General features: G+C 42.3%; 2 protein-coding genes across 2 annotated transcripts in view; both read right to left on the bottom strand.

Moving 5' to 3' along the window:
• The window catches only part of LOC123979937 (Fc receptor-like protein 5), a gene marked incomplete at its 5' end in the record, with an annotated part of 8,310 nt that extends 6,059 nt beyond the window's left edge, over positions 1-2,251 (bottom strand). The window contains 3 exons of the mRNA XM_046064045.1: positions 817-975; positions 1,050-1,295; positions 2,026-2,251. Coding sequence (XP_045920001.1) covers positions 817-975; positions 1,050-1,295; positions 2,026-2,251 — 631 coding nt within the window. The remainder of the gene's footprint in view (positions 1-816; positions 976-1,049; positions 1,296-2,025) is intronic.
• A 2,885-nt stretch (positions 2,252-5,136) lies between these two features.
• LOC123979936 (Fc receptor-like protein 5) lies at positions 5,137-9,687 on the bottom strand. Its single transcript, XM_046064044.1, has 5 exons — positions 9,569-9,687; positions 8,669-8,704; positions 7,974-8,234; positions 6,916-7,161; positions 5,137-5,258 (listed from the first exon to the last, which is right to left on the bottom strand). The coding sequence occupies exons 1-5, from the start codon at positions 9,597-9,599 to the stop codon at positions 5,137-5,139; spliced, it is 696 nt and encodes a 231-aa protein (XP_045920000.1). The 5' UTR covers positions 9,600-9,687.
• Between the last annotated feature and the right edge of the window lie 1,947 nt (positions 9,688-11,634).

Here is an 11,634-nt window from a genome sequence, read left to right as displayed (position 1 = left end):
TTTGCTAAATAATGTGCCATTCAAAAAAATCTGAACTATCGTCATCAAATGGTAAACAAGCAGGAAGAAACAAAATGTTGTGACTGCACTGAATGATCGATCAGTAAGAAAGAAGGCCTTCTGATTGGGTGGGCCTGAGGGTCAAGTGGGTGGGCCCAGGTCCACACGGGCCCATCCGTGGCTCCGCAGTAGTTAAAGTAGTGGATTGCGCAATTTTAATTTAAATGTACTGCTATATACACAAAAGTGTAACATGTGGTTCACCTACTGCACCTACTGCAGTGATAACGGATCGCGGGTTGAAAAATATGGAAACAAGATGACAGCGTAGTCTGAAGTCTCCCTCCACTGCTTGTTTGGGTGGGTGATTTGCAGTCTGATCAACATCCCGCCCCTCTTGTGACTCAAGGTTTGACTGTATGTGTATTCAGAGCCAGTGAGCAAGGGACTTTCAAACTAATAATAATAAAATAAAAACTGCGTTAACGTGCAATAAAATGATTGTCGGCGTGAATTAATTAATGCATTAACGCAATAATAACACGTTAATGTGCCCAGCCCTAATTTGATTACTTCTTTGAGGTGCAAAGTGTTTCAGTTCAACAGGATGAGTGTGAAACATAACCAAAACTAATCAAATGTATTAATGTGTGTTCAGACCTTAGAGGCGGACAGGTGTGAAAGGGCCCTTAGATTACTTGCTTACAATGCACTAGGGTTTTTGCTGGGACCCAAGAGACCGGAGCTTCTGGGTTCTGAGATACACTCATTTAAATACGTACAGTATTTTAAGGCCCCTCAAGACAAGATTGTTACCTGTTTGCCTGTGTCGATATAAGGACACCATGATGACAGTGGAGATGCAGTATGGACAGAACAACACAAGGTGGTAGATCAGTCTGAACACAAGCTGGAGGGGGTCTGAAGCAGGTGGAGGGGCTGCAGATGCAGGCGGGGCTGAGGTTGTAGGTCCACCTGTTGAGAGAATCCACCTGGTCAGATTAATCTCTGGATGAAATAAGTCCTGAAATCAAAGGTAACCTCCTCACCTGTGACAGAGATCCAGCTGGATGGAGACTCTCCACGACTGCTGATGTTACACTTGTAGAGGCCTTCATCAGACTTGTTAACATGGTGGATGGTCATGTGACCTGTAGGCTCAGTCCTGATGAGGGAGCCATCTTTATAGAAACCAGCTGGGAGGTTGGAGGGAGGGGTCTTTGTTTTACAGTGCAGAGTGACATCATGTCCCTCCATCACAGGGAGGACAGGACTCTGCAGGATCACTGGTCCATCTCAACACAGAGACAAACTACAGCATTTCATCATTTACACACAGCTTCATCAACACTAACTCCACAGTCTGAACTGTGGTGCTTATGTGCGCTTCTGGATCTGGTAACCCAGAGCTCAAGTTGTAGATTTTTTTGCTGCTTTTACTGATTGTGAGGGTAATTAAGGGGTGCAAGAGCTGAATAAAAGATAACTGTATATTTCTGCAATGTATGTAATGTAGTGATTAGTATATATCTAAGCTGAGCTGGGGCCTGTACTACAAATCAGGATTTGAGCTTAGTGAGGTAACTTCAGGTTTAATCCTGGGTTTTCAGGCCTACGACGATGGTTCACTTCTCACCGGTTTAAATCACCACAGTAAGTTTTGTCGAACAGCTAATCTGCTCCACAGTAGGTTATGTATATAATAGACCAACGCTATAAAAGCACCACCTACTGACCAATCAGCTCTCTTGGAAAATGGTATCACCACGGTTTTACAGGCTACATTTTGGTTTGTATATCATTCAGCTGATTGAAGCACTAAATCCCTGTACTTGTTGTAAGACAGTAAGCCTACTCACTGCTTTGAAATGTTTTTGTATTTATGTGCTTTAAGTGCAATTCACAGCTGTAAAAAAGCTCTTTTTAGTAGATGTTGCGACAGTCTTTCAACCAAGTTTTAAGAGGTGTTTATGTGTTTGTTATTGATCTGGCTAATTAGACCCCATTAATGCAGTCTGATCTTACCAGTGACAGTGATGTTGATGGTGTTACTGGTTGCTCCCTCTCTGCACTCACACCAGTAAACTCCACTGTCCCATATAGTGATGTAGTTGACGTAACAGGAAGAACCAGCTGATCTTCCCCAGCCAGCTCCACACTGAGTCCTGGTTTCTCTGGTTGTGTTCCTCCTCAGCGTCCATCCAGCAGAGCTGTCGTCCTCCTCACAGCTCAGAGAGACAAACTCTCCTCTAAACAGCTGAGAGCTGCTGGGACTCACAGTCAGAGAGGCTGGAGGAAGAGAAGAAATCTGAATCAAACTCAGATATGAGCCGACAGACACGTTTTATAATATATTATAAATATATTATTATATATAAATAAAGTAGATATATTTTTCTTTTTCCACTTCTTCTGTAGCCGCTGCATCATGCTGTGCAGTGTCTGAATTACATTTTTATAGCAGCAGTTTTAGCCGTGGCATCAAAACTGCATTCATGTTAGGATTTGGTTTTGTGCTGTGTCTATTTGATATTGTCATGGTTTGGAGTTTTGTAGTCTAGTCTATTATTTTGTTCATTCGCTTTAAGTTGTCTTAGTAACTGTCTTGTCTCTCATCTTAGTTCTTAGTCCTGTACTTTAGTTCATGCTTAGTGTTTTCCTGATCTGTGTACTTCTGTGTTTTCTCATTATGGTCTGTCTTAGTCTTTAGTCTTATATCTCTATGTTTTAGTGTAGTCTTGTCTCTGTCAGTGTCCTGATTTTGCTGTCTTTCCATGTTTTGTGTTTTACTTTGGTAGATCTGTCCTTGTGTGTTCCTGTGAACTTTACTTCCTGTTTTATTTTGGTAATCTTCTGTACCTGGTGTCCTTGTCTAGCTTTGTCTGATTACCTGATGTATCTCAGCTGTGCTTCCCACCCTGCTCGTTTACCAGTGTATATATTGTCCTCAGTTGTCTTCAGTCTTTGTTGCACCCTTGTTTTGTTTGCATCGTCTGTGTTGAGTGTTCTGTCCCTGCCCTCTTGGATTATTTCATTGGTTTGTACTTTGTTCTCGGATTCTTCCCTTTGGATTATGTTTTGTTTGGTTTTGGAGTATTTTCTGTTGGGGCAATTGCTGCTGAGCTCCCAACACAAGCCTGCCTTTTGGTGTTAATAAATCCTCATTTGAACTGCATCCTCCTTGCCTGAGTCTGCATTTGGGTCCACACACCTCAGTCCTGAGCCTTAACTCGGCCGACTCCTGACAGTTCAGTGTTTTATTGTATTTTTAAAGTGTCTGTTTCCCTCCACAAACACTTTCCTAAACACTAACTGTTCTATCAGGGAGTGAATAACTTTTCAGCTGTGACAGAAGAAGTTTTCTCACCTTGGTTTGTTGTGCAGCTCAGCAGTGAGGTCAGAACTAAAGAGAAATCACACTCAGGTTGGTTTGAGGTTTTACATGCAACAAGACATCTGGACTTTCTACAACACAGAACAACCTGCTTGAAGTGAAAAGAAAAAATGTGAGTTTTTCTGAGTTTGGTTCTTGGGCACTTGCCGTAGTTGATGATGTCATACCTCCTTAAGACTTGGTAAGGTTTAGACAACAAAACATTTAAATTTAGGGCATTTAGCAGAACCTTTTGTCCAAAGTGACTTACAAGTACATTTGTCAGAAGAAAGTGAAAAAGCTTATAACAGATGTAGTCGGTATGATCAGCTTGTGTGCAGCCTCTCTTTATTTCTTCTATATATATATATATATATATATATGATAGTATAGTATATATGTTATATATAAGTTATTTGAAAAAAGAAAAAGAAATAGATAATCTTGGTTATCCATAACAACAATAATAAAAGTACTAGAGATACATTTTACGCAAGGTATCAAATGAAGTACTCTATTGGTATCGGTATCACTTTAAGGGTACTGGTTTTGGTACTGGTATCGTAAAATATTTAACCCTAACCCATAACAGAGAAGACAAAACCTTAAGGTTTAGACAACTTAAGCCACTTCAGTTTCTAATCCGCACTCGCACTATCCTCAGCCTCAAGGTGAAACTAGTAAATATTATAACATTAACGGCTTTGAGCAATAAATACTTCATTTCCTGCATTCTGGACACTTCTATACCAATTTATGATAGAAATGTCTTTATTTATATGAAAGGAAACAAAGTTAAGGTGACAATTCAAAATATAAAAATATAATGGAATATAATGCATTATTTCTTCTATATTCAGTTGCATTGCATGTTTTCTAATTTTGCGTTGTTTTATTTGTTATTTAACATTTCTTGTTGCTGTTTTTAAGAAAAAGTTTTAACAAATGCTTTCAAAAAGTGATGGAGACATTCTAACTCTGACCTGTCCCCAGTGGAAATGACACTTATCTGTCAATTTTTTTAAATGTCCCACCCTGTCCAGGCTGTGATTGGTCGGTTCACGATAAGTGACATTGACGAGCTACATTCAGCACCCGGCTGCTTGAGAGGCACCAGAGCTTCTCTTCTCTCTCGTCTCTCCCCGCCGACAGAGTTTAGCAGGTGGGTGAGAACAGGTGAGCATCATGTAGCGCCCAGGGAACCTGATCTGGAGAGGTACTTCACGCACTGTCTATACTAAATCTATCAGGAGTGGCTTGACACTAGTAATGGCCCGTTTATACTCCTGGTGGCTCTTGATGCTCTGACTCTAGCCTCAGTCCAGTCCTTGTGAAGTTCCCCCAAGTTCTTGAATTGGCTTTGCTTGACAATCATCTTAAGGCTGCGGTCATCCCTCTTGCTTGTGCACCTTTTCCTGCCACACTTTAACCTTCCAGTCAGCTTTCCGTGAACATGCTTTAATTTTGCACTCTGTGAACAGCCAGCCCTTTCAATGACCTTCTGTGGCTTACCCTTCGTGTGGAGGGAGTCAATGAGTGGCTTCTGGACTGTCAAGTCAGAAGTCTTCTTCATGATTTTGGTTGTGTGTACTGAACCAGACAGAGATTAAAGACTCTTCTCTGGTCGATATTTCTGTATTATACATTCTTTATTCTAATATTGTAATATTTTGGATTTCTATGAGCTGTAAACTGTGAAACAAAATAAAACTCTACCTCTCTCTCTTTCTCTCTGCTGTCCTGACATTGGCCGAGAGCTCGCTCTACCACTGCGGCGCAGAACAGAGATGAGTTGTCTGCCTGCTCTGAGCAATAGTGGTACTAGCCAGCCAGCAGAGGTAGTTGAGCAGAGCGCTCGAGCTGGGGCCTAAGGTCTGACTCACACCTGGAGGGGATGTTTTTCAGCAGCCACATGCACACAAGCTTAAATTTTTGTGCGTAACTGCGCGCACACAGAATGGAAGACAGTACATACCAATCAATTTACATTATTGTGAATGTTTTTTTAACTGTAAAATCTAGCTTAACGTTAGCTGGTTAAATCTACCTTTCTCTTTTTGTCTTTCTCCTTACTCATCTCTCCCTGCCCCTTCAGAATCAGGTTTAGTGCCAGGTACATGTTTACATACGAGGAATTTGCCTTGGTATAAATTGGTGCTTACAGTACACATGAAAATAAATAGAAATATATAAAAAGTAAGGAGATCAAAATGAAGTATACAAAAATTACAATAATACTGAGTATGTGTAAAAATTCACAACCTGAGTATAAAGTACAGTTGAGCGTTGTTGTTGTAAAGTGTGGGGTCAGGAGTGTGTGTGTGTGTGTGTGTTTTTGTGTGTGTTTGTGTGTGTTTGTGTTTGGTGATGGGGGTATGACAGTCAGTGACAGTGGGGACCCGGGTCTTGAATGAAGTGAAGGGCCATGTTAACTTCGTCATCTACAGACCTGTTGGCTCTGTAGGCAAACTGCAGGGGGTCCAGGAATCGGTCTGTAATGGATTTTAAGTGGGACAACACAAGGCGCTCAAAGGACTTCATCATCTTTCATAGTCTGTAGTCATTTAGTCCTGTGGTCCTTGTTTTTTGGGGACAGGGATGATGGAGGAGGCTTTGAAGCAGGCTGGCACATAGCATGACTCCAGTGAGGTGTTAAAAATGTCTGAACACCGGAGACAGCTGATCAGCACAGTGCTTCTGGCCCAGCTGCTTTGCAGGGTTTCTGCCTCCTGAATAGTCTGTTGACATCCCTCTCCAGGATGGCGCGGGGTGAGATAGATAGATGAGATGGTGGACTGTGACTGTGAGGGAGGATGGTGACAGGTGTGTCCCATTGTCTTTCAAAGGGGCAATAAAACTGGTTGGCAAGGCGTGAGTCGTTCATGGAGTGGGGGGATTTAGGTTTGTAGTTGGTGATCTATCTGAAGCCTCTCCAGATAGAAGTAGAGTCGTTTCTTGAGAACTGGTGTTGTAGTCTCTCTGAGTACAGCTGTTTAGCATCTTACCCGCCTTGCTAACCCTGTACTTTAACGCCCTGCACCCAGCCTGGTCTCCACTCCTAAACGTCTCTTCCAGCCTCAGCTGGCTGAGTTTAGCTGTGAAGCAGGGTTTGTTATTTTTATAACTCACCATGGTGCATGTTGGTATACAGCTGTCCTCACAGCCTCTGTGTACTCATCCAGACTGTTGGTAGTAGTCCTTAAAACATCCCAGTCAGTGCAGTCCAGATTAGCCTTTCTCATATCCTTTGTCATTCCTCAATGCTCATTGTGTGCGTTCATGCACAAATTTGAGTCAAACCCCTCTTAGCTAATATTAGATGGCCAAATTTTGTGAGTGAAAATGGGAGCTGATATGTTAATATTATCAAAATTGTACTTTTCAGTGTTGTATGCTTTTAATGCATAAATTATACATTAATGAAGACAGTAATTCTCTGAGCAAATGGTTCAGAACATGTAGGTGGTGCAATATTTCTTACTATTGTAAGTAATTGTTTGTGTTTTTATGATAAGTCCTGAAATCAAAGGTAACCTCCTCACCTGTGACAGAGATCCAGCTGGATGGAGACTCTCCATGACCGCTGATGTTACACTTGTAGAGGCCTTCATCAGACTTGTTAACATGGTGGATGGTCATGTGACCTGTAGGCTCAGTCCTGATGAGGGAGCCATCTTTATAGAAACCAGCTGGGAGGTTGGAGGTAGGGGTCTTTGTTTTACAGTGCAGAGTGACATCATGTCCCTCCATCACAGGGAGGACAGGACTCTGCAGGATCACTGGTCCACCTCAACACAGAGACAAACTACAGCATTTCAACAACTTAAAAACATGGCTTGCCATTTGAACGTAGCACAACTCACCTCTAGCTTAAGTTTACGGTGCAACCCACAACGTGAATGGCACACGTCACAAAAAGATGCTATATATGAGGATGAAACATTAAAAAAATCACAACACCTGTTGTTTTTTGCCAGCAACCACACACGTTGTGTGTACTGAACAGACAATACAACAATGTTACAGCTAGTATTTCCGAAAGACAGTTGCAATAAAGAACAGATCATTTATAGGAAATTGTTATATTTTAGGGGAAGGCCTCCAAGAATCTGAGCAGCAACAAAGATTCTGCTGCAGAACATATAAACATATGCATTACATAACATTTAAACTTTGTGAAACCAACAGTACCAAAATCTTAGCACCTAAGGAGGTGGTTGGGCTGAAAGAGGAGGAGCTGCAGAGTGAAACTGTCACTGTCTGCTTTCCTGCCATCAAACTCAGCAAAGTGTTAGTTTCAGCTGTAGTTATCCTCCTTTTCTGAGCCTCCAGTCACTATGTCCTGTTCTTGACTCAGTAAACACTTACATAAAAACTAATAAGTATGGTTTGTTAAGGCCCTTTGCTATCTCAGTGCTCCACCCAATGTTGGTTAGCTTCCAGAGGTAAAACAGTCAGTCTTCTTTTCTGTCTTACCCTGTTAAATCTTTTCTTTGATTTAAGCAAAAAGCCCAAGTGTTCAGAGCACCTGTGGTTGTTATTGACCTGGTAACCCCTAATTAGACCCATTAATCCAGGGATCACAACAGTCTGATCTTACCAGTGACAGTGATGTTGATGGTGTTACTGGTTGCTCCCTCTCTGGACTCACACCAGTAAACTCCACTGTCCCATGTGGTGATGTAGCTCATGTAACAGGAAGAACCAGCTGATCTTCCCCAGTCGTCACACTGAGTCCTGTTTTCTCTGGTTGTGTTCCTCCTCAGCGTCCATCCAGCAGAGCTGTCGTCCTCCTCACAGCTCAAAGAGAAAGACTCTCCTCTAAACAGCTGAGAGCTGCTGGGACTCACAGTCAGAGAGGCTGGAGGAAGAGACAGAATGTGGTTGGAGAGATAGTTTGCAATTTATAGTCTCCTCTGTGTTTCAGGCTTGGAGTTTCAGAGAAGAAATCCAAATCAAACTCTGGTTTGAGCTTTTTTTTCCCACCTGTTTTCAAATTAACTCTCAACATTGATGTTAAACCCATCAGAAAATCTGGCTCCATGTGTCTTAGTAAATATATTAGTCCACTTCTATTGTAGCCACTGTATCATGCTTTGCAGTTTCTGAATTACATTTTTATAGCAGCAATTTTAGCTTTGGCTCCAGTCTGCAACACTGTGACATCAAAACTGCATTCAGTGTTTTATTGTACTTGTAAAGTGGCTGTTTCCCTCCCCAAACACTGTCCTAAACACTAACTGTTCTATCAGGGAGTGAATAACTTTTCAGCTGTGACAGAAGAAGTTTTCTCACCTTGGTTTGTTGTGCAGCTCAGCAGTGAGGTCAGAACTAAAGAGAAATCACACTCAGGTTGGTTTGAGGTTTTACATGCAACAAGACATCTGCACTTTCCACAAAACAGAACAAATTGCTTGTAGTGCACAGCATAACAGCCACACGTTGATATTATTTTTGGAAATGACAAATTATATATATTTAAGGACAGATTGACTGTGTTTAAAATCCTTGCTAGGGCAGTAGTAAGTAAAAGCAGAGGAGCTGTTTAGGTGCAGAAAAGATGTGCAGGCACCAAAGGGTTAAACAAAAAGGCTCTGCAGCTACTTTGACTGCAACGTGTTTCAAGCTTGGTGTTTGTTTCAGTCAAGGCAAATTATAGGCACCACAAGCTTTAACATGTAATGAAGACACATATGACTTAAAGTGAATGTTTAACTGATTAACTAAATGACTAATTCTTTTGAATGATTGACAAATTTAATGACAGGCTGGTCATTATAACAAATTTATTATTTTTGTTTAATTTCCAATAATTTTCTCTTTTGTAGCACTTCAGTATAGTAAATACCTTTTCTTAAAACTTTCTACATGTTGTACTCCTCCTATTTTATGATAAATTGTAAGAAATAAAACAACTACACAATATTAACAAATGAAATTTAACACTCGCTGTAATGTATGTGTTACTGTGTGTTCTTTGCTGCCATATTGCCAATTAATGATAAATCAAATTCCTGCTCTCTTGTCGTAGCTAATATGTACATGGTCTCTGCTGTTTGGCTGAATTCAGTCTCTTCATTCACGTTATTCACTCGTAACTTGCGGCTGCTCTCAAAAACACCAGTGATGTGTTATAACTAATCTATGAGATAAGGTGGAGACAAATTTTCACAAATAAAGTAGATTTTTACTTACTTAGCAGCCACGGTAAAGATGATTCCTCCATTTTAAATCTTGGTCATCTGAGATCAACACATTAAGATTTACCAGTCACACCAAGTAAAACCCACCTCTTTCTTCCTTCTGTAGCATTGTTGTGGTTTTCTCTCAAGTAGGTGGCAGGAAATAGGCTTTATGTTTTTATGTATTTCCACATATAGAGTAAAAGAATGGTATATAAAACATCACACCTCAAAGTGAACAAAATAACTGACAGATTGTGCAAACATTCGAATGTCACCGGAGGGGGTTCACCTGGACAGGTAACTAATCACTGCACTAAACACAGCTGACACATACTGAGAAACAAATCACATCTTTTAAGGCATACTCACACTAGGCACTTGTGTCTGCATCTGGGCATCAACGCCTTCTTGGAGACCCTGAATGGAGTCCTGTATAGGGCTCCAGTAGGGGACTCCATTGTCATGCTTCATGTGGGCAATGAGACACCTGGACAGACGTGATGGGGGGGAATGGCCTCCCTGATCTAAACCTGAGTGGCTGTTTGTTGTTAGTCCATGACTGGCACAGAAGTCTATCTATAACAAACACCATGTTCAAATATAGGGATGCTCATAAGTAAAATAAGTATATGTGGTTCCAGAGCACCCTAGGCCTGAGGTCGATGATCGATTTCGTGATTGTGAAATCAGATCTGAGGCTGTATGTTTTGGACACGGTTGAAGAGAGGGGCGGAGCTATCAACTGATCACCATCTGGTTGCACAAGCAGGTAGTGCGGACGAACTGGAAACGTTTGGCCCGAGATAACTAACTCACACCTCCAGTGGAGCTTTCCTAGCATCCCTGTGAAGGTTGGGGCCATTGAACCTGAGTGGCGATGTTCAAAGCTTCTCCTGCTGAAGATGTGGCAGTGAGCTGTGGCTCAAGGTGCCTCAAGGGGCGGTAACCCTCAAACACCTTGGTGGACAGAGGTGGTCAGGGAAGCCATCCGACTGAAGAACGAGGCATTCCGAGATATCTCATTGTCTCGGAGGTCTTCGGAGGCAGTTTCAAGGTACCAACAGGCCCAAAGGGGTGCAGCCTCTGTTGTGAAAGAGGCAAAGAAGCGGGTGTGGGAGCTCAGTGCATCATGGGAAGTAGCCCGGCAGGACTTTCGGTCGGCACCAAGGTGTTTCTGGAAAACTGTTCGTCACCTCAGCGGGAGGAAACAGGGAACCATCCAAGCTGTGTACAGTAAGGGTGGGACACTGTTGACCTTTACTGAGAAGGTAATTGGGCGATGGAAGGAACTCTTTGATCAACTACTAAATCTCACTGACACGCCTTCTTCTATGGTAGAGGCAGAGCTGGAGGCTGATGGAGGATCATCATCATTTTCCCTGTTGGAAATCACTGAGGTAGTTAAACAACTCTACAGTGGCAAAGACCCGGGGATTGATGAGATCCGTCCTGTAGTGCTAAAAGTTGTACATAGTTCCTAAGGACTGGCAAACCGGGGTGTTGGTTCCCCAGTTCAGAAAGGAGGACCAGAGAGTGTGTGCCAATTACAGGGGTATCACACTTCTTAGCCTCCCTGGTAAAGACTACTCTAAAGTGCTGGAGAGGAGGGTTTAGCTGACAGTTGAACCTCATATTGAACAATGCAGATTCCATTCTAGTTGTGGAACAATGGACCACCTCTTCACACTCGTAGGGATTTTGGAGGGGGCCTGGGAGTGTGCCCATCCAGTCTACTTGTGCTTTGTGGATCTGGAGAAGGGAGATTGTGGGAGGTGCTACTGGAGTATGAGATGAGGGGGTCGCTGTTAAGGCCTATCCAATCCCTGTATGTCCATAGCGAGAGCTGCGCATGGATTCTCAACAGTAAGTCAGACTTGTTCTAAGTGGGGGTTGACCTCCACCAGGGCTGTACTTTGTCACCAATTCTGTTTGTGATATTCATGGACAGGATATTCACGCGTGGTTGAGTTGGGGTTGCGGTTTGGGGATCTTGTCACTGCTTTTTGCAGATGATGTGGTCCTGATCCTTTGCATCAAAAGGAGTCTATTGAGGTGGTTCAGGTATCTAGTAAGGAT

Source organism: Micropterus dolomieu, linkage group LG12 (assembly GCF_021292245.1).
Source record: "Micropterus dolomieu isolate WLL.071019.BEF.003 ecotype Adirondacks linkage group LG12, ASM2129224v1, whole genome shotgun sequence".
Classification (NCBI taxonomy): domain Eukaryota; kingdom Metazoa; phylum Chordata; class Actinopteri; order Centrarchiformes; family Centrarchidae; genus Micropterus; species Micropterus dolomieu.
The sequence above is the reverse complement of the archived record's forward strand: the minus strand, read 5'-3'. Positions and strand labels throughout refer to the sequence as shown.

Excerpts from the sequence above, each read along its gene's own strand:
- LOC123979936 (XM_046064044.1), bottom strand. The coding sequence starts at position 9,599 with ATGGAGGAATCATCTTTACCGTGGCTGCTAA. Across the intron at positions 8,705-9,568 it reads ATCTTTACCGTGGCTGCTAA|TTCTGACCTCACTGCTGAGC; the intron begins GTAAGTAAAAAT and ends ATTTCTCTTTAG. Across the intron at positions 8,235-8,668 it reads GAGCTGCACAACAAACCAAG|CCTCTCTGACTGTGAGTCCC; the intron begins GTGAGAAAACTT and ends CTCTTCCTCCAG.